Consider the following 27,850-nt stretch of genomic DNA (forward strand, 5'->3'; position numbering starts at 1 on the left):
AGCATAAATAAATGAATGAAAAATTTATTTTCTCTTTTGTTAACACAACATCTAAAACTAAATAAACGAAGGCTGTTTATTTCTTCTTTTTCTTAAGTTTCCGAGCACCGCCCAATTCTTCTAATTCATTTTGCAGTTCTTTCAATTCGGTGTCAGGTACATATCGAATTTCATCATGATCCGGCTGATGTTCGACTACATTGAGTGTTACCCCTTCGGGAAGTGCTGCCTGCACTAGACGCAAATAAACTGGGAAAAAATGCGCCGGTAAATTGTATACCTGTGTATGTTGAACATGCAATTATTGTTTGTATTCATTTGTTTTATCAATTCAATCATTGTATTCTATTTGATGAACAAACCTGCACATTTCTCTCGTAAACTTTCAAGTCAAACTGTCCTTCGACAGTTGTTGATTTCGTCTTGAGTTTTGTTATATGCATATGCTTTGGCGGTATAGCCCAACTACAAGGAATAATTCCAATTACAGTAATGTATTGTTGACACATCGTAGATTTTGCACATCGTCTTCTTACCATTCCGAAACATCCAAATCTAATGAATCAGCTGTCCGATGCAAAAATCTCTGGAACGATTCCAATACAGCAAAGTCATAGCCGGTTACTTTGAAATCAACACACGGATATACGGGATGCTTTGGTTTTAAAGCCTAAAAGTTTGAATTAAAAGTCGATTGAATTGGGTAAGTCACAAGTCGATAAGTCACATCTATGAATAAAACTCACATCTAAATAGTCTGGTTCAAATAAATTGCTCGCTTGTCGAAGGGGATATGATTTCAACTGAGATGATAACAGCCTCGACATTCCACGAATTCTATTGAACATTTTAAAAAATGAATTATTTTTGCTCTAGAGTGTCAACAAACGAATGGGTTTGAAACACATTGGTCGGTGTTTTCCAAAGTTAGAAAAATTTGACAAGTGACATTTGGCGATAATTTGACATTCATTTGATTAAACGAACGAACAAATGAATGAAGTTATTCATACGTAATTTATACGTATCTAAGTCTATGTATATTTTGTATATGATTTTTGAAAAGATTTGTTTTTCTCTTTTTTCACAAAAATTACTGTCATCAATCAATAAATGCATAAATCCATTCAACAATGTGTCAATCATTTTTATGAGTTTAATTGATAATTTTTCTCCCCTGTAAGTATGCACACAATTATCATCGTATAAAAGTTTAATCAACAAGTAAATCTAATATATAAGTAGTACATAGTGCTCGTACATCGAATACATAGCAATACCGAATGTGTGCTACAAATCGGCATGCGTGAGAGCGATAGAGGCAGTTGCAATTCAAATACCGTTGTGGTCACATCATAAATTCATTAGAAACTACGAAATATTCCAAATACTCAAGCGAAAAAAAAAATCGTATTTCGAGATCTTTTTGTGCATATCGATATTAAATTTTGTGTGTGTGTGTGTGTGACGAAAAAGTTGTTTCATAAAATATGCCGCCAATGCCTCCGATGCCACCAAACATTACATCCGATGGTGAATTGAGTTTTCAAAAAAGTCCATTAATTTTTTATGTTAATGGGAAAAAAGTGAGTAGATTGGTTACCGAATAAGCAATCGATTTCATTAAAAAAAAAATAGGTTAAAGTGCAATTGATTTCACTAAATTTTGAATCTTTCACTGCAACGTAGCTGATTATTATAAGGAAATCGAAACCACTTGTCTTCGTGTTGACTAATCAAATGTTGTTGTCACGCTGATAGTATTTGACGTTGGTGTCACAGGCCACTTATGATATTGAAAATAAACAACAACAACCGTTTTTCCAATCAAACGGAGATAACTTATAAAAATGTGTACTCCAGCTTTTGGGGCATTTGTAATCGGCTCCGCGTGTGGTGTAGTGTGATATAGTTTTAGCCCATGATTTTCCGCGTATTTTCAATGTGCAACAAATAATTTCTGTAGTTCACTGCTCATCTTCCTCCGCTGACAACTGTATGTATCGGTATTGAGTGCAGACTTAATATGTTTCTCTTTTTGATGAAACCTTTTGTTACTATTTGTAAACACCATAAAACCTTTGTCTTATTTGCAATCAAAATGTAAATATGCGCTATCAACTTGATTCAGCTGCCGTACCTTTCATTTGAAAGACGCAATAATTTCAAGCAAATAATACAGAACACAGTTTTTTTTGCTATGCAAAGCAACTCTGACCTACTCTGTGAGCGAAAAATCAATGACGTTTTATTTGTCGTAGTGAATCGCATTTAATGAAATAATTAAGATGTAACTGTGTTCGTTTTTTGAACTATCTATCATCTTCATCACTATATATATATTTAAATCGTTGCTTCATCTATTTGTGCACTATATATTCTGATATTGTTTACCATTTTCAATTGCGAACAAATAGGTTGTGGAAGAGAATCCGGACCCAGAATGTACTCTATTGACGTATTTGCGTGAAAAGCTTCGTTTAACCGGATCAAAATTGGGATGTGGAGAAGGCGGTTGTGGAGCATGTACGATTATGCTCTCAAAGGTGGTTAATCGTGCAACCAACGAATTGAAGCACGTAGCAGCGAATGCATGTTTGACACCGGTGTGTGCAGTGCACGGAATGGCAGTGACAACGGTCGAAGGTATCGGCAACACCAAAACTAAATTGCATCCAGCTCAAGAGCGTATAGCTAAGGCGCACGGTTCACAATGTGGCTTCTGTACACCGGGTATCGTTATGTCAATGTACGCTTTGCTTAGAAGCATTCCGAAACCGACAATGAAAGATATGGAGATCGCATTTCAAGGCAATTTGTGTCGTTGCACTGGTTATCGACCGATCATTGAAGGCTACAAAACATTTACGAAAGAGTTTGCATGTGCCATGGGCGAAAAATGTTGTAAAAATCAGAATGGCACTTGTTCAAACGGTGATGCCGAAGAGGACCGAGATGAATTATTCTACATCAGCCAATGGGCACCGCATGATCCAAGCCAGGAACCCATCTTTCCACCCGAATTAAAAGTCTCAGACGTACTGGACAAGCGATCAATTGTATTCTATGGAAAACGAGTGAATTGGTATCGCCCAAACAATATAAACGATTTATTGGCATTGAAACTGCAGCATCCCAATGCAAAAATAATCGTTGGAAACACGGAGGTTGGAGTTGAAGTGAAATTCAAGCATTTCCACTATCCGGTCATGATTATGCCGAATCAAATTCCAGAAATGAACCGCATTTCCATTTTAACAGGTACTGTATACATTATACAAAAAATCAATGAAACAATTTTTAAAAATTGTGTTAGATATATATAACAAACACTTACCTCCTCTCTTTTTCCCACTGTGTATTGTGAAGATGGTGTTGAATTTGGGGCTGCGGTCACATTGATGGACATTGACAATACATTTGCAAATCTCATCGATAATTTACCCGAACACAAGACACGATTGTTCAAGGCATCAGTCAACATGCTGCATTATTTTGCTGGCAAACAAATTCGAAATGTTGCTGCTCTTGGAGGTAATATCGAAAATGATGGATTAATTTTTGCACGATAAATAAGTTTGCAACCACGAATCAGGATTCAGTGCTAGCGTTAAAGTCATTTTCATTCTTTTGTTTAGTAGCACACTGGACAAAATACTCAATATCAATTAAAGTACTTATCTCGTAAAATTAAATTTCTAATCTTCTTAGGTAACATAATGACTGGCAGTCCCATTTCAGATATGATACCGGTTTGTTCGGCAGCTGAAGTGAGGTAAAAATCTTTTCTAATTCCATTTTGTGTCTCTTCTTATTTTAAATTGACGTTTTACATTTCGAAATATGCAGACTTCGCGTTGAGAGTATTTCCCGTGGAGTTCGCTATGTAAAGATGGGAGTTGGATTCTTTACTGGCTATCGTAGAAATATTATTGAAACAGATGAAGTGCTCGTTTCGATTCTGTTTCCATATACGACTGAAGATCAACATTTTCTCGCTTACAAGCAAGCCAAGCGACGTGACGATGATATTGCTATTGTGAATCTTGCATTGAATGTTGAGTTTGAGCCAGGTACTAACAAAGTTAAAATGCTGAACATGGCATTCGGTGGAATGGCCCCAACTGTGGCTATGACACCAAAAACTTGTGCGGCTGCCGTCGGTGAGGTGTGGAACGAAGCACTCGTCGAGAAAATTAACAAAGAATTGATGAATGAGCTACCTTTAGCGCCAAATGCTCCGGGTGGCAACATTTTGTACCGTCGATCTCTTACGTTGAGTCTCTTTTTCAAAGCCTATTTGGATATAGCCCAGAAGCTTGAGCGTAAATCCATTGCAACTTCTGATGTCCCAGAGAATGAGCGATCTGGTGCAGACATATTCCATACATTGATTCCGAAGAACACACAACTTTACGAAAAAGTACCTGATAATCAACCGAATCTCGATCCAGTTGGTCGGCCAAAAGTACACATGTCAGCATTCAAGCAAACCACCGGTGAAGCCATCTATTTGGATGACATGCCAAAATGGGAGAATGAATTGTACTTATCGTTGGTGATCAGCACTAAGGCACATGCCAAAATTTTATCAATTGATCCGAGCGAAGCGTTGAAAATACCGGGTGTGCATCGGTTTTTCTGCGCCAAAGATTTAACTGATCATGAAAATGAAGTCGGACCCATCTTTCACGATGAAACAGTTTTTGTAAAAGATAAAGTTTTCTCGCAAGGACAAATTATCGGAGCTATTGTTGCCGATGATCAACCCACCGCACAGAGGGCTGCGAGAACGGTAAAGATTCAATATGAAGATCTGAGCCCAATTATTGTCACTATTGAAGATGCAATCAAGCACAACTCGTACTTCGGAGAACCGAAGAAAATGGAACGGGGTGATTATCGCAAGGCGTTCGCTGAATCTGATTTTGTGGTCGAAGGCGAGTGTCGAATGGGAGGACAAGAGCATTTTTATTTAGAAACTCATGCAGCATTGGCCATTCCACGTGATGCTGATGAATTGGAAGTATTTTGTTCAACCCAACATCCGGGTGAAATTCAGAAACTGGTGGCACACGTTTGTTCGATGCCTCTGTCGAAAGTCGCAACAAGAACCAAACGAATGGGTGGAGGATTCGGTGGTAAAGAATCACGTGGCATGTTAATCGCTTTGCCCGTTGCATTAGCCGCACATCGAATGAATCGGCCAATTCGGTGTATGCTTGATAGAGATGAGGATATGCAAATAACTGGCACCAGACATCCATTCTACCATAAGTACAAGGTGTCATTTAATAAAGATGGCACAATTACCGGTTGCAAAATTAAAATCTACCAAAATGCAGGATATTCCATTGATTTGTCATTCTCAGTATGTTTTTCAATTAGTTAAATTCATTTTTGTTTTTCATTCAATACAATGTCATAATCGACAAACTTGCTTCCTTTTCAGGTGTTGGAACGAGCAATGTTCCACTTTGGTAGCTAAAAGTTAATTTAGTAAAGTTGATTTGGAACTTAAATGGTCTTGTCTCTTTCTAGAAAATGCGTATCACATTCCGAACTCATGTGTACTGGCTTGGTCTTGTAAAACTAATCTGCCCTCAAACACTGCGTTCCGTGGCTTTGGCGGTCCACAAGGAATGTATGCCGGAGAGCATATCATTCGTCATGTGGCTGAAACATTAGGAAGAGATGTCATTGAAATCGGTATGAATTCATTTCAAAACCAGTTTCAATACGATATTGTGTTCATAATTGATTTTGTTCAATTTCAGTCGAGAAAAATCTATACGAAAGCAATCAAATAACGCATTACAATCAATTGTTGACGAATGTCACGGTAGATAGATGCTGGTATGAGTGCAAAGAACAGGCTGAATTCGAGAAACGTAGGGCAGAAATTGAAGAATTCAACCATCAACATCGCTGGAGAAAGCGTGGAATTGCAATGGTTCCCACCAAATTCGGCATTGCATTTACTGCACTCTTTTTGAACCAGGCGGGCGCTTTGATTCACATCTATCAAGATGGCTCGGTGTTATTATCGCACGGAGGTACGGAGATGGGTCAGGGTTTGCATACTAAAATGATACAGTGTGCTTCTCGAGCGTTGGGTGTTGATGCGGAACGTATTCACATTGCTGAAACTGGAACGGACAAAGTACCGAACACCTCGGCAACAGCAGCCTCATCTGGATCTGATTTGAATGGAATGGCTGTATTGGATGCTTGTGCAAAGTTGAATGAGCGTCTAGCGCCAATCAAAGAAAAATACCCTAACGAAAGTTGGAACCAATGGATAACAAAAGCTTATTTCGGCCGGATTTCACTTTCGGCCACTGGTTTTCATGCAACGCCTGACATTGGATATGATATTAATACAAACCAAGGGATGGCTTTTAATTACTTTACATACGGTGCTGCATGTGCTGAAGTGGAAATCGACTGCTTAACTGGTGATCATCAAGTCATTCGTACCGACATTGTCATGGATTTGGGATCGAGTTTGAATCCAGCTATCGATATTGGTAACTTTGTAATTTACTGACTTGAATACAATGATGAAACTCAATTGGGATGTTTCAATCGATTTTTAGGACAAATCGAAGGTGGTTTTATGCAAGGATACGGTTTATTCACACTCGAAGAAATGGTTTATTCACCGACTGGAATTGTTTTCTCACGTGGACCTGGTATTATTGATTGAAATCAACTCTGCAAAATGTCTCTTACGATTTCTGAATTGAAATTGCTGGCTTTTTTAGGTGTGTACAAGATTCCTGGTTTTGCTGACATTCCTGGTGAATTCAATGTGTCACTGTTGAAAGGAGCACCAAATCCAAGAGCTGTATATTCTTCAAAAGCCGTCGGTGAACCGCCCCTGTTTTTGGCCTCGTCCATTTTCTTTGCCATAAGAGAAGCTATTAAATCCGCCCGAAAAGATGAAGGTCTGAATGAAAGAGTTGAGTTAGTTTCACCCGCAAGTTCAGCAAGAATTAGAATGGCATGCCAAGATCGTTTTACAAGAAAGGTGCAAATCAAGTCGATTATCACTTACTTCGTTGTTATAATTTTTCAATATTTTGAGAGAAATAAAAAATCTGTCTATTTTTAGTTCCCAGAACCTGAGCCGGACAGCTTTGTACCATGGAACGTGATGGCTTAAAAGTCAAATGCCGTGCATTATGACTTTGAATTTCAAAAAAATACGTAAATCGACGAATGAATATTTTTAGAATGAAATTGACTTGATAGAATAGAAAATGAAATAAAAATGATTTGATCAATAAAGAAAAAACAGACAAATTGTAGCAAAATCGATTGTACCGTCGTTTTGTATAGCATTTAAAACGTATGAAATTGCGCGCTTTCCGGTTGCAACACTCTTTTTCCCGTTTGAAGCAACTTCACTGCGATTCATCAAATGTCATTCGATTCTTAAGCAACAGTGGTTTATTTACAAAACGTCATTTCTGAGTGATGGTTGCATCTCAGCTGTTTGTTTTTTTTTTCTCTCGGTGTTTTTGTTTAACTATTACTAAATAAATACAAGATTTATCCTTATCAATATACGCTTTGTTTGTATTCGATAAGAAATTAGTAGCTAGTTTGAATGCAAAACCAACAAACTTTACTTTAATCAACTAAAAAATATATGGAAAAAGTTAGTAAATGCCATAAGATCAGTTTAGAAAGTGATTGTAATGTTATGTGTTTGCTAGACCGTCGAAAATATTCCGCAGCGTAATTGAAACATTTCATTTATTTTGAGAAAGTATTTAAACCAACACGATTATTAGCCATGTCATTCCTACGGGGTTCGACGAATTATGTTTGGTGTACGACATCGGTTCTGGGCAAAGGAGCAACCGGAGCTGTTTTTCAGGTAATTTTTTTTTCTTCTTCTTATTCTCTCAAGAACATGACATTCTGAGGCGCCATTGTTGTTCAACCTTTGCCCTTTCACCTTCTGAGTTTGTGGTATTGGTTTTTTTTTTCCTGGACATAGGGAGTAAACAAACACAATGGAGAACCAGTTGCTGTTAAAACGTTTAATCAAATGTCCCATATGCGGCCAGTCGATGTGCAAATGCGCGAATTTGAAGTACTGCAAAAGGTGAATCATGAGAATATTGTGAAATTACTTGCCATTGAAGATGACCAAGAGGGACGTGGAAAAGTTATCGTCATGGAGTTATGTACGGGGTAAGTGAGATTTAAATGCATGTCACTATTATATCAAATAATCACTTATCTATTTCGAATTATTCTAATTCTTCGGCCAAATTGAATTTTCTTCACAGCGGAAGTTTATTCAATATACTGGATGACCCTGAAAACACGTATGGATTGTCAGCGCATGAATTTCGTCTCGTTCTGGAGCATTTGTCAGCGGGCATGAAACACTTACGAGACAATCGATTGGTTCATCGTGATTTAAAACCGGGGAATATTATGAAATTCATTTCGGAAGATGGTAAAACGATATACAAACTAACCGATTTTGGAGCTGCACGTGAATTAGAGGATAATCAACCGTTTGTGTCTCTTTACGGCACCGAAGAATATTTGCATCCGGATTTGTATGAAAGAGCGGTACTACGTAAAAGTATTTCGAAAACATTCACAGCAAACATCGATTTATGGTCAATTGGAGTGACGCTGTATCATGTGGCCACGGGAAATTTACCATTTCGACCGTTTGGAGGTCGTAAAAACAAGGAAACCATGCACTTGATTACAACGAAAAAAACGTCTGGTGTTATTTCTGGCACACAGACATCGGAGAATGGGCAAATTGAATGGTCGCGTCAGTTGCCGACGCATTGTCAACTCAGTACTGGTCTGAAAGAATTGGTAACTCCATTGTTAGCCGGGTTATTGGAGGTTTGTTCCATTTAAATTATCGTTCACCGGGAATTTCGCTTTTAAACCGATAAACATTTTAGGAAAATCAACAACGTATGTGGTCATTTGATCGATTTTTCAAAGAAGTCACAATCATTCTCAGCAAAAAGGTGTTGCATGTCTTCTACATGAATCGTTCGTCATCGATTGAGGTAAACCAGTTATATTCATTGTATTGAATTAAAGTAAAAACATCTAGCGATATCAAACATCTAATTGTATGCTGAAAATTGAATGTGATTTAGATTTATATGAACGAAGATGAGCCACTCTTCAATATAAAAGAGCACATCAAATTACAAACAGATGTTCAGCCAGAAAGTCAAATACTTATACTGAACAGTCAAGATATGGAGGAGAAAGTGGGATCGAATACATTCGTTAAGGGTTTCCCACCAACCACCGAATTAAGTCCAATTTTCCTGTATTCGATCGATAACAACAACGTAACCATTCCGGCCGAATTGGATTTACCCAAGTTCCCAACATTTCCGAATGCCGTGTCTGTGGAGAACGATGCCAGTTTATCGAAAATGGGTTGCAGTGTTGGTCATGAATCCAAGCGACGCATCGAAATGTACTCACGCATGGATCAGCTAATGAAATCCAGCGTTGAACAATTTATCGACGTTCTGCGTAGTACTATTACACAGCTGCTCCAGTGAGTTTGGTGTTTATTTTGGATTCGACTTTTTTGCTGATTGTTGATCGAACAAAAACTGTTATTGTTTCTAGGAAAACCCAACATTTGGATGAACTTTCAGGCACAGTTTCGGAATATGCTGATGCTGTTAACACATTAACGTTGAATGTACGTGATTTATTGGAATATTTCCATATTTCTGACATATTTCAAGACTCTCAAATCGAGAGCACTTTTTTTTCGCTTAATTGGCATAAATATAAAAGTGCTTTCATTCATATACGGTTTCTTTTCACACAATTAGACTGATTGCAACGAGGATATGGCTGGCATAATGGATAAGTTGAGAAGTCTTAAGCATAATATTTCTGGAGTAACTGAGCCAACGCAACAGATTTACAATAAGTTTGTCGTTGAAGAATTGCTCAAGTAAGTCGCTTGCTTCAGTCTAATGCAGAAATTATTATTATCATTTTGATTGATATCATTTTCGTTTTGCGATAGTTCCGAGTGGAAGACTGCAATACGTGATAAGAACTGTCCATGCAAAACGAATGCAGCTGCTCGTGCAAAGCATTTAATTGAACGATTGCGGGTATGCGTTAATTTACCGAGTTACTTTTTGTACATGCATTTCATATCTATTTGTGCTAGTCCAATTATAACTGTTGTGTTCAATATTTAGGATTCCTGGCAGCATTTACTTCGAGACCGAGCAACACGGTCGTTAACATACAACGATGAGCAATTCCATGCACTTGAGAAAATCAAAGTAAAAATCACACAGATTTCGAAATATTTTTCTTCATTTCTCCACAAAGATCATCTTACTGATTCCGAGAAAATAAAACTCTTTCACAGATTGCCGAAACGGGTAAGCGTATGAAATTGTTGCTGGTTGAAGATGTGAAACCAGTTGTGGCTCAAATCGCCGAATGTCTGGCTGATTGGTATAAACGGGCACAAACCATCTACCTCAAGGTATTTTTCAATGATTTATGAACAAACTGCTTTTTCTTTCCGTTTTAAACACTTTCTTGCTATTGCAGACGCAAATTTTGGCAAAAGATGTGATTACTTGTGATGATGCCTTATATTCGATTCGCGAACAGATTTTTAGCAAAAAGGAAGAGGTCAAAATCAATGATGTGACTCGGGTATGTGTATTTTGAGCAACGTAGTGATATGAAACCATATAATAATCTCTTGTTTTTCTTATTTCATTTAGAAAAATGAAGTGATCACCCCATTAGAACCGTCCATTTTCACTCGGGACATTCAAAATAATATTCGGGTGAGAGACACTGAACAACAAATGCACCTACCAACATGGAATTGTCATTGCTATTTGAGGTTAACAAAATCGTATGATTTTCTTTTACAGACGATGGCATTGTGCCAAAAAGAAATTTTTGATCTCATGCGATCGAATGCTCAACTCGTTGAATCAATCCAAAATCAATCGTTGGGCAAAGATGATTCAAATTCGATTGATCACAGCCGACTATAAAGAGAAAACAGCAATCACATTTTGACTATTGAAACATATATATGTAATGTCATTTTTTATTATTTATCATATCATCATCTTTTTATGTTCTAGATGATCTAAATCTATCCTTCCATAGATTTTATGATTGTATTTGATAGATTTAACGAGAGAATGTTTTACACATTGGAATTTATAGAAATAAAAGAGAATACATATACGAGAACCAAACCCGTGGTGACTATTCTGATATACTTGTGAAAATTTTGTACTTAATTGATATTTGAACTATAATGATTTGAGCATTTTTAGCGGGGACAATCACAATGTTTCGATTTTACAGTCGAAAATGGTAAATATTTAGAAAAAAAAATGATTTCATGCTTTCTTCTTATTCTTAACGTTGCTGGATGGACAAATGTGGGCATTCAAGCATTCGCCGCAGTGTGGATTTGTCGGGGTGCATATAGTTTGGCCAAATCCAACGAGTAATTCATTGACCTCAGCCCATTCTTCGAACGGTAACCATTTTTCCAGGACGATACGTGTTTGTTCTGGTTCCTTTGTCTCCTTCGGTACCCATTTCAAGCGATTGGAAATACGATGAACGTGAACATCAACTCCGATTCCAGTAACAATATTCCAAGCGACGCGCATACAGATATGCGCCATTTTTGGACCAACGCCAGGAAGACTCACTAAACCTGATATCATTGGAAAAATATGAGAGGAAATTTTATATAAATTAAACAAAATCTAAAACAAAATAACAATTTTCATACAAACCTTTGATATCATTTGGAATGTCAGACTGGAATTGATCGATCAATATTTGCGACGTTTTTTGAATGTGTTTTGCCTTTGTTTTATAAAAGCCAACCGGGTATAAAAGTTGTTCCAAATCGTTTGTACTTGTTTTAACCATTTCTTCAGGTGTTAAACCATGGCGTCTCAAACGGCTCATTGCTGCATATGTGACGGCATCCTTGGTTTGACTCGATAGCATCAATGCGACAAGGTGATGGAATCGCTTTGTTTTTTCATCTGAATATTCATCGTGGCATTTTTCACAGCCCATTGTATCAACAGGAGCAGTGCGTTCCTTGCGCATTTCACGTATATTAGCAAGTAGTTCACGCCAGTTGTTCGGTTCCCATTTGACTTGTTTCTCTGGTGATGCTGAATCATCACTGACGCCGGATTCAGTTTTCACTTTTGGCTCCGATTTGATGTTATCGGCTTTTGTGCCACCTGATGAACGTTTTTTAGCTCCTTTTGGTGGTAGTTGATCGTCATTAGGCTCCTTCTTTATCTCTTTCTTGATGACAACCGGGTTTTCATTTTCTTCGTATTCAACTTTCACATGTTTTCTTGACTTCGTCTTTTGCAATTCAGTGGCCAACTTTTTCTCAATTTTACCTACAGTTTCAGATGCTGATGCTGGTTTTGTCTCGGTCGACTTCAATTTTATACCACTGGTAGACTTCGCATCATCGTTGCGTTTGTTTCTGGTGTGACCAGCAACCGGCGAAAAGTACGGAGATTCTGTTCCAGACTGAGGTTGTGCCGTATTTTTGATTGCATTTTCGATCGATTTAGTGATGTTGGAATTCTTACCAGCAATTTTTGCCAAATTCAATTTTCGGTCCATTTTGAAGACAATGTATACTGTGTCGACTCGAATCACGGAGCAATGTGACTTTGTTTGTAAACTGAACTGTCTAGCGAACTGTCAAAATGAACAACAGCGCTAAAATCGAAATCTTTGCCGTAGCAAAAGTTTTAATCTCGAAAAATAATTTTTTATTTCAAATTTTGATGTATATCTCGATTTACCTCGTTCATTTCTTTTCCATTATTTCATAACTTTATTCAGCTTTAAAAAATGTAATATGTATTTTTTTCGTGGTTTCCACATTTTGCGGCTTTTTCGATATTTTCGATATGGTCATTTTTCCGATCTTTTAAACGACCTAATCGAACATTCTGAAGGTAGTTTCGAAGCAAGCTTTGAAATTATATTTATTTATATTTTTTGGTCAATAAATTATTAAAAAATAAATAATTTTTACTATTTAAAAATAAACGAATGATTTTATTTCTCTTTCTTTTCTTTTTTCTTCTTGATCACTTTCTCAGCTTTTGGTGATTTGCGCTCTTTCTTCTCTTTCTTCTCTTTCTTCTCTTTTTCCTTTTTCATCTTTTTTCTACGACACAATTTTTTCATACAGCCACAGCCACAACAGCAGTTATCAATCTCATCCTCATTATCTTCACTTTCACGTTTGGTGAGCTTGGTATTCTTCCTCATTGTAGCCTTTGGTTGTGGATCATTGATTAATTTATCCGTTTTTCCTTCGCCATCACGATTACTTAGTCCCTTATTTCCATTTGGTTTACGCTCATACGACGTGCTCCTCTGCTGTAATTCTTCTTTCGTAAAATCACTTTTATTACTCTCATTTTGGCCCACATTTGCGTGAAGTAATTTTATTACCACTTGAGATTTTTTACTGGAAATTTTATCGCGAATATTATCATGCTTCATTTTGACATTTTCAATTTAAAAAAAGTTGCTATCTTTTTAACTCATCTAGTAGGCCATAGTAATGGCAGATAAATACTTCAATATATTTTACTTTATTTCATTTGATATTGCCTGATATTTTGTTTCTAATATAACAATAATATGATCGATGATGGAAAAAAAAGAATCTTTTTACAAGAAGATTCGAGGGCATCCCGATTCTTTTTGGCGCTTTCTCTCTATCACTTTCTTTTCTTTCCGAGTGATTTTTCCTTTCCTTTAGTAAATTGATTCTCTTTCTTCTCCATGCGAGCAGTCATTTTCGATACTTCTCTAGCGGTTTTCATATCTGGCTTGATTACAATTTTCGGCAAGTTTTCACCAGTCGTTGCGGATTCTACTTTGTCGGAGTTTTCTGTGGTGTTTTGATTGTGCTTCTTCATTTCCCGTATGCGAAACTTAATTTCAAATGAATTCAATTAATTCGGTTTCAAAAAAAAAAATTCAAAAATTATTCCGTTCCTTTCGTCAAATTTGTATGTGAGTTAGGTTCAATTTGAATAAATTAAATTATTTTCTTCATCCAATGTAATGCTTGCTTCGGCAAAACAGAAAATTCAATTTCAAACCACAATCATATTCACATAATTCGTTCAACTGTTGCCACACTAATTCTGCGATTTTTTTCTCTCTCGATATTTTCGAGATGTCATAATTTGTGTGGAAAAATGAAAAATCAGTCTCCATCTTAGCAGCAATTGTCACATTCGGAAAGTAAACTTTAGCTCAGGTTGAAACATTTCCAGAATAAAAGAAATCATCGTAAGTGTTGAACATAACATAAAAAGGTTAAAATATGAAAATTTTTTAGTTAATTTTTGATAGTGTAGGAATTTTCATTTCGTTAGCATTTTGAGTCGATGAAAAATGGTGTTGGAAAAATGATAAATTTGTGCGATGTTACATAATGTGGCAAATGTCATTTGGATGCTATTTATGCGAGAAAAAAAACTAATAATTTTCATTATGATTTGATTTGATTTTAGATGTCTGATGCAGTAGCAAGTTCAAGCAACAGTTTGCCGCGTCCACAATTGAAAGGCCGTCATGCTAAATTCATGACCAAACACTTGGCCATCTCTATTGGTTTCGCTTTGGCTAGTGTTTACCTCACCAAAGTTTTTGTCAATGACAAACGAAAGGCTGCCTATGCCGAATACTACAAGTAAGTTTAGCAGCAATTCAGGGTTTGAATTATTTAATGTTCTGAATTCGCATAATTCTAATGATCGTTAATGTGTTTTGTTCTGCTTCCAGAAACTATGACATCGAGGAGAACTTCAACCGCATCCGAAAGCTTGGCCTCTTCGAATCCTGCGGCCCAGATGATGAATAAATAGTTTAATGTACAGATCCTTCTAGTTTCCATTTAGAAATCAACCAAACTTAACAAATAAAGAAAAAAGACGCATTTTAACATCCCATGCAGAACACAATACGTAATGCGCAGAATGTTGATGACCCGATTTGTGAATCATTTGTGAAATGCATCTAATAAAATCAAGTATTTGTTTGGCATTTAATGATTGAAACCAATCGTGTTTTCTTTTGACGAATTTATTGTGATATGGTATTCCATATTATTTATTTTTTTGTGCTATTCTGGTTTCAAGTGAATGGTAGAACACATCAAAAAAAGTGTTAAAATTGAAGAAAGTCCAGCCGCATAATTGCCCACAGATTTGCTTAAGTACACACGTTTATAGAGGACTCAGTATTTTTCTTTCTTTCTGAAAAAAACACATCGTGCAACCCGAAGTATCTAACAAATTCTTGTATTCTATTCGAAGCGAAAAATTTGTTTTTATTCTCTCACATGACAAATCATTATCTGTAGCATTTTAATTTCTATAATATTCAATTGACAGTAGAGAAATACTTGACGCAAATCTAATTTTTATCAATTTCAAATCACCATTCGATTGATGCACTGAAAACCGAAAGAATATCTAAACAAATACAAAAATTTGAATATGTATGATATCGGCATAAATTCTATCCAGTTTTAATAATCCACTACATTCGCATTTTTTTCTTCTTCTTTCAAATTGTACGGTAAAGCATACACACGCACACTGACATCATTCGTTTGAAAATTGGTGTTCCATGCACGTAAAGTACTCCACACTGATGCTAGTATGAATGCCCAAAGTACCGAACGTTTCTTACACAAGTATTCGTTCTGTTCATTCGAATGTATACATACGTATTTTAACAACACCAATTCAACCAGTGCGCATGTCAGTTTCAGTAAAATGCAAATGGCGCCCGTTGTTATTGTTCGCACTCAATGAAACAAATTAGTCCTACAAAAAAATTACATTTTTTGTGTTTTTTCGTTTACTATCAGCGACATTTGAAGTTTGTGAATGGAACAACTCAATCGGAAATGTTGAAAATTGTGTTATTTTTGAATTGATTGTGTTTTTTGTGGTGCATTTCATTGAATTTGTTGACAATAAAGTGTGTCATGCAAATGGGGTAAGCACTCGCAACACACAAGAAATTACAATATATATTTTTTTTTTATCGAGGCGAAAACCATATTAAGGCGAAACAAGCGCAACAACAGCAACACCATCGGAAATATAGTTGTAGTGAATGTGCGCAATAAAAATTGAAATTTCAAAAAAATGAAATAAAAAGTCAAAAATGTGTTGGTAAAAGAAAAAAAAAAAATGCTAAAAATTCCGACAAGGAAAAATTTGAAGAAGAAAAAAAATTGTAGTGTAGTTGAAGATATTCCAAACCGTGGCAATGGCACACTCCCCATCATATATACACACTACGACTGTGTAATATACCAAAATGGCTGCTTCATCGTCAATCCTGTTTTATTATGTTACTTATTTCTTCTTTTGCTCTAGACATTTTTTTTTTTCATTCCGATTTACTTTTGGAAAATTATTTAAGCATCGATTTTTTTTTTTATAAAATTTGAAAATGTGGGTGAAAAATGGGGGGCAAAAAATTGAAAATCAGTTTTATGCATGCTAATGAAGCTGGTGTAAATCAAATAAAAAGTATGATTCGATGGCCGTTCATGGATTGTTTTTCGATGTGATAAGACAATATTTTCGTATCGTATGGAAAAAATTTGTGTTTAGAAAAAAATTAAATGAAACAAAAAAACAACAACAAAAATAATGGACTATAAAAGTAATGCCAGGCAATAAAATAAAGAATCCATATTTGTAAGTGGATTTTTTGAAAAAATGAAAATGCCGTAGGTTTGTGTGAAGAGTGTTTAGTATCACCTATTAAAAGGAGCAAGAATAAAGTGATTAAAAAAACGAAAAATGCAGAGACGTGTGTGTTTAGTTTTTTTTTTTTTTTTCAATGGCGCCTTTGACACACGCAATGACATCAACTCCTTCGTTTCGAACAAATTTCATTTCGAAGCAAAATTTAGTTTCAGTTCTGGTTCTGTTTCTATGCTGTTCGGAAAATGAAAAAAAATTCTAAAAACGAACATTCTGGCTACTGCAATGTTTAATGAATGAAATAAAATCGTGAATCAAAAAGTGTGTGCGTTGAATCCTATCACGATTTATACCAAACCTTTGCAGCGCGATAAAGTTTTTTTCCACTTGACGTGGTTTTTTTTAATATGGCAATTTTCTACCATTAAAGCGCTTATTGCTTTTATCCGTCATCTTTCTTTGATTTTGTCATTGTCGGTGCAGTTTTGCAGAGCAGACGACTTTTACGCAGTGTGCATTTGATGATATGTGTGTGAGTGTGTGATAGCGAAAAAAAAATTTAAAAAAAACATTCAACATGCCCCGTTGAGTTAGAGCTGTTGCTGTTGCTGTTGCTGCTGCTGCTACTACTGCTGCTATATTGTCATTTCATGTTTACCACAAACGGCGAAAGACGTCTAAAAAAAGTTTGTCAGATGAAAGAATGAACGAAAAAAAAAAACGCGGAGCGAGGAAAAAGTTGAACCGAATTCGAATGCATGTATGAGATGTGTCATTGCCACACACAAGCAGAGAGCGGACAACTAGAGTATAACCAACAGAGGCAGAAACTCTCTCAGTGATTAAACGTTGAGACCATTTTTATTTTCTGTGCTCATAGATTCCACGGAGAGCACCGAGAGCGAATTAACGACGACGACGACGACGACGACGAGAAAAAAAAAACACAACAGTCATTTTCTGTATATATAGTTGAATCGTTGGCCGTCGTCGGTGCGGTGCAGTTGTGTGTCGTTTTAAAAATTACACGTACACTACGTAAAAATGTGTAGTACGAACACAACGAAATATATGCAAACACACATATTAAAAGCGATCGCGACTTCATTCAGTCGATAAACACAACATGCAGCGCGGCCGCGGCACACATGATAAACAAGACGTATTTATACACTGTGATAGGAAAGCAACAACAGTAGTCGCGCGAACTGCACCAAATACACACTTACACACACATTCCCATATTAGCGATTTCGATAGGTTCAATTTCGTTCATTCGGTGACTGTTTCGCCACAGTGTGATGTGAATAAAAAAAAAAACTGAATGAAAAAGAAATACAGCGCGCGCGAGAAAAAGAAAAATACACACCGTCAAGAATTGCCTTTATATGCCTATTCGTTGCGTGTTTGCACTGGGCAAAACGTTCTTTCAAAACTGGTTGACAGCAACACCAAAACTACTTTCATGATTTCGTTGTCCTCGCATTCAGTATACATGTAATGATTTTAAATCGACCGATATGTACAAAAGCGTATAAATATCACAAGATTTTCTTCTTTGCTCATTTTGGATGGAACATGCGTTTAAGGAGAAAACAACGACTCTGTGCGAGCTAAGCTAACTGAGACTAGAAGTCTTAATTAAATAAATAATTAAATTATGTGATGATAGGAATAATATGTGAAACAAGTGATGAGCGAGTGTATATTCGACACAGCCCGAGTTTGTTATTGAGAAAATCAAATGAACAATATTTCGATTTTTTTTTTTTAATTTTGGGATTTTGAACATCAAAATAATAATAATCGCCGTTAGTTTGAATGCTAGTTTGAATGTCGCCACGAAAAAAAAAAAATGAAATCGTTAACTTAAAAAAAAATCCAACGAAAAAGAGTTTGATCTTTTTAGCATTATTAACCTATGTTATTTGTTTACATTTTTAGATTTTTTTGATAATTGTTCGCGCCAAATAATGTTGATATGAGATGGCTCATCATAAAAATATAATGGTATGTGAGCCGGTTATGTATTTCAATAATATGTATCCATTATTATCGATCATGTTGTTTTGAAAAAAAAAAAAAATTTTGTTTTTCTTTTCTATTTGAATAAAGTTCTAAATAAATCAAGTGGATGACGGACAACCGAAAATCTTAAGCCCACAAAAAAGTGCATTGAACGAAAAGCGTTGATCAGATACCGGTGTTTCTGGAGAGTGCGTGTCGTGTGATTTATTTTGATTGGGTAGCGTGAGCCGAAAAAAGTCCATTATTATTTCAAATTCGTTAGAAAGATGCACACACAAAATGGCGGAAGATAGTGATGGTACGTTACAAGCAGTAGTAATCTGTGAAGGCGACCTACATGATCCAGATTTTCCGCAAAAATTCCGCTCTTTATTGGGTAAACTGAAATCAATATTAGATCCACCGAAGCGACGAAAACGTTTTCTCAAAGTAAAAAAGGTACGTTTCGGCTCGAAACAGCCATTTGAATTTGAATTTGAAGCCAAATCGTTAAATAACTCTCGAATTCATTTTTTTTTTCAATCTACAAAAGGTTGAACCATGGAACAGTGTACGCGTTACACTCTCGATTCCGAAGGAAGCTGCCTCAAAATTGCGACAATTGGCAGCCGAAGGAAGTGCAGCTCTAAGAGCGCTTGGAATATTGTCTGTGCAACTCGAAGGCGATACTGTGATATCTTTACGTTTAGTGGGACAAGAAATTGTTTTAAGAACAGAAAGCGGTAGGTTTTAATCAAGTTTAGAACTTTCATCCCAAGAGAAACGGCCAATATGTTTATACGCTGTCTATCCGCCAAAAATACACTACAATACATATTCACGCTTATTGGACGCCGAATTGAATATATATATTCTAGTGTATATTCGGTGTATTCTTCAGCGTGAAACATATTGAAACATATTCTGATGGTCATGAATGCATTCATTGTTTCAATATGTTTCACGCTGAAGAATACACCGAATATACACTAGAATATATATTCAATTCGGCGTCCAATAAGCGTGAATATATATTGTAGTGTATTTTCGGCGGATAGACAGCGTATAAACATATTGGCCGTTTCTCTTGGGATTAGTTTTCTTTCGATAAAGTCCATTGTTCGATTGTTCAACGGTTGTTGTTTTCTCTCTCTCTCTCTCTCTCTCTCTCTCTCTTGGGCTTACAGAAAATGCACCAGCACTGAATGGCCAGAATCATAATAGTGCAGCAGCCAATGATTTTACAAATTTACTTGCACGTGTGCCTACACCACAGAACAATCAGCAGTCACAGCAAACCATATGTGCCGGGAGTGGAGAAGGTCCGAGCGGTTTATCGACGGCCATAAAGCAGCAACAGCAGCAGCAGCAGCATCAAATCATTCGAATGAATTCGATTGATCCATCGGTAGCTATGAATGGGCCAGTTGATGCAAAGGCCATTTTTAAATCGCCCAACACAATTTGTCCCATGGATGGCAAACTACCAACGCCAGTGCCATCAAATGTAGTCGATTCGCGTGAGTATCCATTCGAAAGTATGACACAGGCGCGTGTCATTCAGAGACGAGAGAATACGATGGGCCAACAGCAGATACAAAATCAGCCACAGCAGCAGCAGCCACCGCAACCGCCTCAACAACAGCCATCATTGCCGCACGTTAGGCCAGCCACTGATCAGCAAGCGCCACCACCGCCTCCATATCCGGGAGCATCGCCGACGCGAAATGCCAATGTGAATATGATCAATACACATATAGTCACAAATAAAATAGCACTGAATCAGCAAGCCACGACATCGGGCAATATTGCAATATCGAGCCCATTGCTTGTGAATCTGTTGCAAAATGAATCAGCGTCCACGTCGAATGCACCGCCCAAATCGATTATATCGGCGAATGCGCCAACAACAATCGTTAAAAATGGCCAAGAAATCGTAATATTGAGCAATAATTCGATGCCACCGCAGCATCAGATGCAGCAACAAGTGAAGCTTACACCGAACTATATTCCAAACAGCAGTGGCACGGAACTAGGTTTTAATAAATGTGTAGTTAATAAGCAAACGATACAATCGCCCAGCCCACACCATCAAATGCGTGTGCAGCAGACATTTGTGAATGTGTCGTCCGTTCAAACGGTTCAATCGACAATCAATGAGTCAATACAGCAACAGCCGCTGCAGCTACCGCCACCATCGCCGTTGCCACCGCAGCAGCAACCAACTCTCATACATAGCAACAATAATAATGCAAAAGGTAAGTGCCGTTTGTCCCATTTGAAATTACTTAACTTTGATACGGTTCACATTTTAATGCGGTGCAATTATTCGTCTTTTTTCTGCGTCACACAGATAATAACAGCGAAAGAAATCTAAACAATAGTAATGTATTAAGCACAGTGCCACAACAAGCAAATAGTATCATAATCGCTGGTAATGCTACTACAGTGCCTTCGACAATAAATAGCGTGAACAAAATTCAATCGAGATATCCTCAGCCGCAACACGCGATACCACCTCAGTTCCAGCAACAGTTTGCGAACCAATCACAAATCAGAGCCACCATGATATCTGCTCAAAATGCTAATCAACCACCCGCAGCACCACCACAAAATCATCATCCAAATCAACCGGTTAGTTGTCGAGTTAGCAATTTAATGTGTATGAAATAAATTTAAACGTGTTTTATTTCCTTTTACAAATGCAGCCAATGGCAAATATGATATCGATACCACCAAATCAAATAAATACATCACCGCAAACGATACCCGCTCAAGTCGTGTTACAGAAGCAGCAACAAATGCGTGCAATGCATCCAAATATGGTTGCTCAGCAGCAGCATCAGCATCAGCAACAGCCGCCACAACAACAACAGCAAATGATTGGTGCCAATATTCATCAGGTCGAATTCCGGCAGCCCGCCCCAGCTAACATCATTTTACAACAAAACCAAATGCAATCCAATCAGATGCAACAGTTCCAGCAGGTAAATTACGATGCATTTTTTTTCTCGTTCATTTCTAAGATCAAAATACATCAAACAGAAAACTGATAATAATAACAATGCCTTTCTCGTTATTCATTCGCATTACAGCAGCAACCTCAACAAATGATGCAACCGCCACAAATGATGACGGGAAATTCGATACAATTTAATACGCCAATGGGATCTCAGCCACCATCAACGCAGCCACAAATGGATCAGTCATCGTTTAACGCTCGGTGGCCATTGAAGCCAATGGATTCGGCAACGCAATCCAGTTTTCAAGAGTTCACACGATATCAAATGCAATATAATTTAAGTCAGCAACAACAACACGCTGAACCCGAAGATTCATTAGCCGATCAGTTGGCCGATCTGGATGAAATTACACGAACCGATTTGGAATCATTGTTGCCCGGCATAAATGACTCTGATTTGGACTCAGCCTTGGGGTTGGATATGAAAGCGCCATTAGAATCATTACTCGATGCAAAAGACTTGGAAGATTTAATCGATCCATCGGTGGCAAATGATGCCATCGATTCGAATCCGTCGACCACAGCTGCCGTTTTGAGCGGAACTGGTATTCCGCCGACAAATGTCACCACCAATCAAGTAATTGGCTTGCCACAACAAAACCCGAATCTTATGCAGTTTCAACAAAATCAAGCGAAAATTCCAATGCAACACCAGCATCAGCAGCAGCAACATCCATCCGTCGAAGCGAATATGAATCACTTCAGAGCGACGCCAATGGATAAAAGACCCATGCATCCACATCAGATGCAGCAGCAGCAGCAACAACAACAACAACAAACGAACATAATGAACGCATCGATGAATGTTCCACCACAATCACCGATGCCGCCGATGAATATTCAAAAGTCAGTTCAACATCAGCAATACATGGCGGCTCAGCATAAGTTCGACCAAAAAATGAAGAAGCCATTGGCTGGAAAGGAAAAGCAGGTTCTTATTAATCCGTCGACTGGTGAGCTCGAACCAATTCCATCCGAAGAGTGTGGCGATGAGCTGGCAACCACCAATGCCCTGACATTATTCAGTGAATTCAATGCGGAAGCATCGAATTCCATGTACTCGGACGATGATAATTCGTGTAGCACTTTCTCGAAAGCATCGGATCATAGCGATAATGATCGATCAAGCAATTCGGATTACTCGGGCAAGGGCAAAGCATCGGGAAAACGCAAAGAGAAAAAGGAATCGATAAAAAAGCCAAAAATTCCAAAAGAAAAAGGCCCAAAAGGTGGTTCACTGTTGAAGGAGAAACTGCAGCAGAACATGAAAGAGAAAATTATGGGCAAAAATAAGGAGAAAAGTAAAACGAAAAATTTGCCATCGCCCATCATTTCGAATGCGACCATTGCCGAGACAAGCGATAAAAGTAATCCGGAGAAAATTAAATTGCGTTTGAAATTAGAAAAATCGGAACCAGTGACACCAGCGTACAAGGTTGATGTGAGTTTTGGTGACACTTCGAAACGCGCTCAAAACCCATCAACTCCAACTGTATCGTCAACATCACATACAAATGCTTCAGCCAATCCGATGAATAGTTCAACATCGACGGGAAATGAAGAGCTACGTGTACCGCCGTTGCATATTAGTTTACGTGGCCGAAATTCGGTTGTCATCAAAAATTCGAAGAAAGGTCGAAAGAAATCTCAAGGTGGTGGTGCTGCTGCTGCTGATGATGACAACAACAAAAAATCAAATAGCAAAAAGTCTTCGTCAAATGCGATGAACACAACAAATATCACATCTAATGTGGATTCGGCCCAATTCACAAACAATATAAACCGGTTACATCACAGTACCAACGCCAACGAAAGTGCAACAAATTGCAATGCAAATGCTGCGCCTAGTAGTACGGTGGATCATTTTGTAGACAGCTCGCGGATTGGATCGTTAACAGCAGATAGCGTTAGCAATCAACCGGAGAAAATGGATCAATCAAAACAGTCGGAGGTAGCGAAGCGATTGAGCAATGATTTAATTGCTTCAACAAATGGACCAATTCACGCAGAAAAGAAGCGTCGATTAAGTCAAAGCTCAATTGCGCCTACGGCGACGACGATGGCCAACAGTCAAGATATGCCAATTCCATCACCTTCAATAACGGTCGGAACCACTTTGATTACATCAAGAAGCTCGTTGATGCCGATGACCGATAATTCGGTTGAGTCAATTCGAGAGGCGATCGGGTCGACGAATGTCGGCACACTACCGAAGCATTCGTCGTTAACACCGTCAAAAGTACAAAAAAGCACCAATAATAATAACAACAGTTTAACGTTAAACAAAGTCAAACCAGCGAACAAACTGAAGACCAAAACACTGATCAATATGCTCAAACAACAGACGGATCCACCGATTGCAGCGAATCAGCAAGATCACTCAGTAGTCGATAAAATGAAGCCAAACGATGTGTTGCAACTGGATGCCATTATGGGCGATCAAAGTAGCCAAAAATTTCGTGAATCCATCGTAACCGGGGACGATTCAAATTCCAAAAACAATCAAATTGAATTGAGCTCAAATGCCGTGACAAACAACAGCGACGACGGTAACGTGGACAAACCGTTGCACCAGTCGCAAAATCAAGGGTCATTCAATAATGTTGATATGAAACAAGACGCTGCGATGGAAATAAACAGCAACGATTCGGATGTGAAGAGCATTGGAAATGGCAATGATTCGAGTCAGAAGCTGATAACAACAGCAACGACCACACCACCATCATCAACAAATCTGCCATTTGTCAATCAATCGAATGAGGCAAAAGATTCGCCGCGTCGTGATATCATTGATGGAATAATAAATGCATCACAAGCAATACGCTGTTCGCCCGCCTCTCAAGCACAAGGCGAAGATAGTGGCATCGAATCAATGGATGCACTGTCGGAAAAGAGTCCACACCAAACAGCTAGTCCACAAACAAATTATGTGAAACGTGCTGACAGCCCAAAAGACAGTGTTCAAAAAACGGCCGCCGTTGCGGACGATACAGCGGCTACATTGCGCGAAAACATATCGGTCGATAAGTATTCGAATATCGAAGCGACGCTGGCCAAAATGGAAGGTCTGAATGAGTTTATAACAAGTGACTGTGATAAAAGTGCTGTTCAAGTCGATACGACATGCGACAGTCAAAAGATGAATGGTGAACATTCGACGCTGGAAAATGATGACAACCCAGTGAAGCTATTGATGAACGATCTCGTCGCACCGATTCAAGAGAAAACGGAAGAAAACCTATTGGCCGCACTGAACGATGATGAGTTGATGAAAAAATCCACCGAAAAAGACTCCATTGCCAATTCGATCGATGTGAATGAGATCAAAGACTTGAATGAAAATCAAACGACCGTCGTCGATGTATTGGATGCAAAGAACAATGTCGATGAAATATCCACAAAAATTGCCGACAATACCAGCGATATCAAAGGGCAGCTCACTCAAAATGAAATCCCTAATAACGAAACGAAAACAAACACAGTCGAATTGGTAAATTGTGAAACAACAACAACACCACAAATTCCTGTGTCTCAAGAAACAAACAACACTGATTTGGTGGAAAAGAAGCCAAGCGAACCGATGGAACAAGAATCAATTCAATTGACCACCGAATCGGATCAAACCATCACGAATGATATCGATCTCAAATCTGAACCGGCCAAATCCGACGAGGACAAAGAGATTGAAGATACGATGAAATCCATGGAAGTCGATTTAAATGAACCAAAAATGCTGCAGCAACTCTCCATTGAAATACCATCCAATGAAAATGACAACGCACAACGAGTTAAAACGCGTGCAAGCAGCAAATTAGAGAGTCCATTGGATGCATTGAAACAATCGCCATCAAATTCACCGGCCGGTTCAACGCGATCGCTAAAAGCGGCCAAACGAAAACGTCAAGAATCTGAAAGTTCAACGCAGTCAAGTGTAAGTGATGATACGCCGATTAAAGCAAAAAAGGCTCGAAAAAGTGGAGATGTCACAGCGTCTAGTTCAACCGCATCTAGTTCAACATCATCGTCTCCAACAACCGTACGATCTGTAGGTCAGGCGAAAGCAATGATTTTGGTGAACACAATGACTATGCCAATTTATAATAACGATTCAGAAAATACGATGAGTCGAAAGTCAGAAGACTCCTCCGATTCGGATGAACCGTTGATCGAAGTGGCGGGGAAAGTGCGCAACGCAAAAATGAGCAAAACCACAGCTGATGCGGACAAAGCGCTGCAAAATCATCAGAAATCATCGACAACGGCCACCGGTGTTGATCAACAAATGGCAAACAGCACAAACAATGTATCGCATTCCAGTGGCGATGGTCAAGCGAAACCGGGCCAACTGCCAAAGGGCACTGACGATAAGAGCAGCGCAATGAGCACACGTCGAAGTGTACGAATGAACATCGGAACGAAAGTGGCTAAAATGACTATCAATCAGTCAATTCATGGTGCGACGAATCTCAATTCGAATGAAAATCACAATGATGCTCGTAAAAGTGGCAACGGGCCATCGGTCAACTCAATAAATAGTACCGAATCAACTTCATCAATGGACGCACGTCGCAAAACTCGTAGCACAGGTAAATTATTAGATGCTTCCTCTCCATTGACACTCTGATCGTTGAATAATAATTAGAATTCGTTTTAGGCTTGGATACGGTCGGCAGCGGTGAAGGACGAAGAAGGCGATTATCTCGTGATAGCAAGTGACACAGAGCATGCGTCTCCGATGACCAATTGGACATTGATGAGACGCATTTGATTGCAAACAATGAATATTTCGAGGTGTCACTCAGCAACAGTGATGACAATGAAAACTCCATCCACTTCATCGATAGCAATCGCGAATTTGAGTGCATTGAAGAAGAGGCCATTTCACAGCCAGACACAGAACATCACGGCGGAGACGACGACGACGACGACGATGAAGACGACGAAAATGCAGAGAATTACTACACCATTGAAATTGAAGATGATTTCGACACGGATTTTGAAAAGGATTCACTTATTGCGTGAAATAAAACGATGAAACACAAACAAATTGAGTCTGTAGAAAGAAAATTGTGATCAGTGAAAATAGAAAGCATTCGTCGTTATGCAAACGATGTGCTTTATTAAAATGATCCATTGAAGAAAAGAGAAAAACATTAGAGAAGAGAAAATATGTGTGTACTCTGCACATGTACGTGTTACTATGAGTAAAAAGTGAAATGACAAAAACAAACATACTTAAGTGACAGACAGAAAACAAAGCATGTTTCAAAATAAATGACGAAAAAGAGAAAAAAAAAAAAACGAAAATTATGAAGTTGAAAACAGCAAATCAATGCAAAGTAACACACATACACTGGCTGAAGATATCGTTAAAATATAAGGACAAATAACAAATTGTTGATGTCATTTGAAAAAAAAGCATAATATATACATACATCCAAAAAAAAAAAGATGAACATTTATCTAAATAGAAATATGAAATACATAAATTTACTGCAACAGTAAAACACAAACGCATGAGATATGAAAAAAAAAATGATGACTAAACGCTAAGAGAAATTAAAACAAAAATAAAAATAATGAAAAAAAGAAAAATATTATGCAAGTTATAAGGATTAACAATAAATTTAAAATGTTTTTATTAAGATATAACATATAGAGAAAAAGTGTCTTATATATGTAAAAGAAGAAGATGAAAAAAAAAAACAACACAGATGATGATAATTAACAGCAAAATAAGAAGAAAAATAGAGAAAAAAGGAGATAAAAAGAGATGCATAAAATTGTAATATTACACACTTTAAATGGAATATAGTATTTTTTTATATTTGCTGGTCGTCGGAAACGAGGGAGCTAAACAACAACAACAACAACAAACAAATATAAACAAAAATCAGCAGACATGTTGAGAGTCCGGTGGAAAATTTGAATTACACTCACACCACAACACACCACACCACACATATACGTATGTTCCACAAAATCACAA

General features: G+C 37.7%; 6 protein-coding genes across 20 annotated transcripts; 4 read left to right on the forward strand and 2 right to left on the reverse strand.

The window, feature by feature from the left end:
* Positions 1 to 4: 4 nt before the first annotated feature.
* Positions 5 to 954, reverse strand: LOC129567336 (uncharacterized). Its single transcript, XM_055444117.1, has 4 exons — positions 747 to 954; positions 537 to 670; positions 363 to 465; positions 5 to 280 (listed from the first exon to the last, which is right to left on the reverse strand). Exons 1-4 carry the CDS (start codon positions 846 to 848, stop codon positions 77 to 79), a joined length of 543 nt encoding a protein of 180 aa, XP_055300092.1. The 5' UTR covers positions 849 to 954; the 3' UTR covers positions 5 to 76.
* A 4-nt stretch (positions 955 to 958) lies between these two features.
* LOC129567332 (xanthine dehydrogenase) lies at positions 959 to 7,319 on the forward strand. 3 transcript variants are annotated; one of them, XM_055444109.1, is made up of 11 exons: positions 959 to 1,586; positions 2,418 to 3,261; positions 3,370 to 3,534; positions 3,712 to 3,775; positions 3,850 to 5,371; positions 5,453 to 5,480; positions 5,542 to 5,709; positions 5,778 to 6,530; positions 6,600 to 6,695; positions 6,768 to 7,033; positions 7,118 to 7,319. In XM_055444109.1, the coding sequence occupies exons 1-11, from the start codon at positions 1,491 to 1,493 to the stop codon at positions 7,166 to 7,168; spliced, it is 4,053 nt and encodes a 1,350-aa protein (XP_055300084.1). In that variant the 5' UTR covers positions 959 to 1,490; the 3' UTR covers positions 7,169 to 7,319. The 3 variants fall into 3 exon arrangements, with proteins under 3 accessions (XP_055300084.1, XP_055300083.1, XP_055300085.1); XM_055444110.1 differs by lacking the exon at positions 959 to 1,586 and adding an exon at positions 1,973 to 1,996; XM_055444108.1 differs by having other exon boundaries at positions 6,768 to 7,319.
* A 67-nt stretch (positions 7,320 to 7,386) lies between these two features.
* Positions 7,387 to 11,273, forward strand: LOC129567334 (serine/threonine-protein kinase TBK1). Of its 2 annotated transcripts, XM_055444115.1 has the most exons (13): positions 7,387 to 7,888; positions 8,012 to 8,208; positions 8,307 to 8,889; positions 8,952 to 9,062; positions 9,156 to 9,571; positions 9,646 to 9,721; positions 9,858 to 9,982; positions 10,058 to 10,148; positions 10,239 to 10,325; positions 10,415 to 10,534; positions 10,603 to 10,710; positions 10,782 to 10,847; positions 10,938 to 11,273. In XM_055444115.1, exons 1-13 carry the CDS (start codon positions 7,805 to 7,807, stop codon positions 11,061 to 11,063), a joined length of 2,190 nt encoding a protein of 729 aa, XP_055300090.1. In that variant the 5' UTR covers positions 7,387 to 7,804; the 3' UTR covers positions 11,064 to 11,273. The 2 variants fall into 2 exon arrangements, with proteins under 2 accessions (XP_055300090.1, XP_055300089.1); XM_055444114.1 differs by having other exon boundaries at positions 7,448 to 7,888; positions 10,782 to 11,273.
* LOC129567335 (endonuclease III-like protein 1) lies at positions 11,083 to 12,803 on the reverse strand. Its single transcript, XM_055444116.1, has 2 exons — positions 11,829 to 12,803; positions 11,083 to 11,746 (listed from the first exon to the last, which is right to left on the reverse strand). The coding sequence occupies exons 1-2, from the start codon at positions 12,691 to 12,693 to the stop codon at positions 11,421 to 11,423; spliced, it is 1,191 nt and encodes a 396-aa protein (XP_055300091.1). The 5' UTR covers positions 12,694 to 12,803; the 3' UTR covers positions 11,083 to 11,420.
* Positions 12,804 to 14,252: 1,449 nt separating this feature from the next.
* On the forward strand, positions 14,253 to 15,161 carry LOC129567338 (cytochrome c oxidase subunit 6C). Of its 2 annotated transcripts, none has more exons than XM_055444119.1 (3): positions 14,253 to 14,391; positions 14,616 to 14,794; positions 14,887 to 15,161. In XM_055444119.1, exons 2-3 carry the CDS (start codon positions 14,616 to 14,618, stop codon positions 14,963 to 14,965), a joined length of 258 nt encoding a protein of 85 aa, XP_055300094.1. In that variant the 5' UTR covers positions 14,253 to 14,391; the 3' UTR covers positions 14,966 to 15,161. The 2 variants fall into 2 exon arrangements, with proteins under 2 accessions (XP_055300094.1, XP_055300095.1); XM_055444120.1 differs by having other exon boundaries at positions 14,293 to 14,417.
* A 529-nt stretch (positions 15,162 to 15,690) lies between these two features.
* On the forward strand, positions 15,691 to 27,012 carry LOC129567340 (putative mediator of RNA polymerase II transcription subunit 26). 11 transcript variants are annotated; one of them, XM_055444124.1, is made up of 9 exons: positions 15,691 to 16,110; positions 18,777 to 18,842; positions 18,948 to 19,298; positions 19,393 to 19,582; positions 20,027 to 21,097; positions 21,193 to 21,473; positions 21,548 to 21,826; positions 21,935 to 26,447; positions 26,504 to 27,012. In XM_055444124.1, exons 3-9 carry the CDS (start codon positions 19,140 to 19,142, stop codon positions 26,575 to 26,577), a joined length of 6,567 nt encoding a protein of 2,188 aa, XP_055300099.1. In that variant the 5' UTR covers positions 15,691 to 16,110; positions 18,777 to 18,842; positions 18,948 to 19,139; the 3' UTR covers positions 26,578 to 27,012. The 11 variants fall into 11 exon arrangements, with proteins under 11 accessions (XP_055300099.1, XP_055300104.1, XP_055300101.1 ...); XM_055444129.1 differs by having other exon boundaries at positions 26,516 to 27,012; XM_055444126.1 differs by having other exon boundaries at positions 15,861 to 16,289.
* Positions 27,013 to 27,850: the final 838 nt, after the last annotated feature.

This window comes from Sitodiplosis mosellana, unplaced genomic scaffold, assembly GCF_009176505.1.
Source record: "Sitodiplosis mosellana isolate CC-2019 unplaced genomic scaffold, AAFC_SMos_1.0 Smas_scaffold_11, whole genome shotgun sequence".
NCBI classification, from domain to species: domain Eukaryota; kingdom Metazoa; phylum Arthropoda; class Insecta; order Diptera; family Cecidomyiidae; genus Sitodiplosis; species Sitodiplosis mosellana.

What these genes read in the sequence shown, in the direction of transcription:
- LOC129567336 (XM_055444117.1), bottom strand. Translation starts at nt 848, where the DNA reads ATGTTCAATAGAATTCGTGGAATGTCGAGGCTGTTATCATCTCAGTTG. An exon ending in TTGAACCAGACTATTTAGAT is followed by an intron (nt 671 to 746) that starts GTGAGTTTTATT and finishes TCAAACTTTTAG; the next exon opens with GCTTTAAAACCAAAGCATCC. An exon ending in GATTTGGATGTTTCGGAATG is followed by an intron (nt 466 to 536) that starts GTAAGAAGACGA and finishes TATTCCTTGTAG; the next exon opens with TTGGGCTATACCGCCAAAGC.
- LOC129567332 (XM_055444108.1), top strand. Translation starts at nt 1,491, where the DNA reads ATGCCGCCAATGCCTCCGATGCCACCAAACATTACATCCGATGGTGAA. An exon ending in CCATTGATTTGTCATTCTCA is followed by an intron (nt 5,372 to 5,452) that starts GTATGTTTTTCA and finishes CTTCCTTTTCAG; the next exon opens with GTGTTGGAACGAGCAATGTT. An exon ending in AAGAGATGTCATTGAAATCG is followed by an intron (nt 5,710 to 5,777) that starts GTATGAATTCAT and finishes GTTCAATTTCAG; the next exon opens with TCGAGAAAAATCTATACGAA.
- LOC129567334 (XM_055444114.1), top strand. Translation starts at nt 7,805, where the DNA reads ATGTCATTCCTACGGGGTTCGACGAATTATGTTTGGTGTACGACATCG. An exon ending in GTCGTTGAAGAATTGCTCAA is followed by an intron (nt 9,983 to 10,057) that starts GTAAGTCGCTTG and finishes GTTTTGCGATAG; the next exon opens with TTCCGAGTGGAAGACTGCAA. An exon ending in ATGCACTTGAGAAAATCAAA is followed by an intron (nt 10,326 to 10,414) that starts GTAAAAATCACA and finishes ACTCTTTCACAG; the next exon opens with ATTGCCGAAACGGGTAAGCG.
- LOC129567335 (XM_055444116.1), bottom strand. Translation starts at nt 12,693, where the DNA reads ATGGACCGAAAATTGAATTTGGCAAAAATTGCTGGTAAGAATTCCAAC. An exon ending in CATTCCAAATGATATCAAAG is followed by an intron (nt 11,747 to 11,828) that starts GTTTGTATGAAA and finishes CAATGATATCAG; the next exon opens with GTTTAGTGAGTCTTCCTGGC.
- LOC129567338 (XM_055444119.1), top strand. Translation starts at nt 14,616, where the DNA reads ATGTCTGATGCAGTAGCAAGTTCAAGCAACAGTTTGCCGCGTCCACAA. An exon ending in GCCTATGCCGAATACTACAA is followed by an intron (nt 14,795 to 14,886) that starts GTAAGTTTAGCA and finishes TTCTGCTTCCAG; the next exon opens with AAACTATGACATCGAGGAGA.
- LOC129567340 (XM_055444124.1), top strand. Translation starts at nt 19,140, where the DNA reads ATGGCGGAAGATAGTGATGGTACGTTACAAGCAGTAGTAATCTGTGAA. An exon ending in GTTTTCTCAAAGTAAAAAAG is followed by an intron (nt 19,299 to 19,392) that starts GTACGTTTCGGC and finishes AATCTACAAAAG; the next exon opens with GTTGAACCATGGAACAGTGT. An exon ending in TCGCAAAACTCGTAGCACAG is followed by an intron (nt 26,448 to 26,503) that starts GTAAATTATTAG and finishes AATAATAATTAG; the next exon opens with AATTCGTTTTAGGCTTGGAT.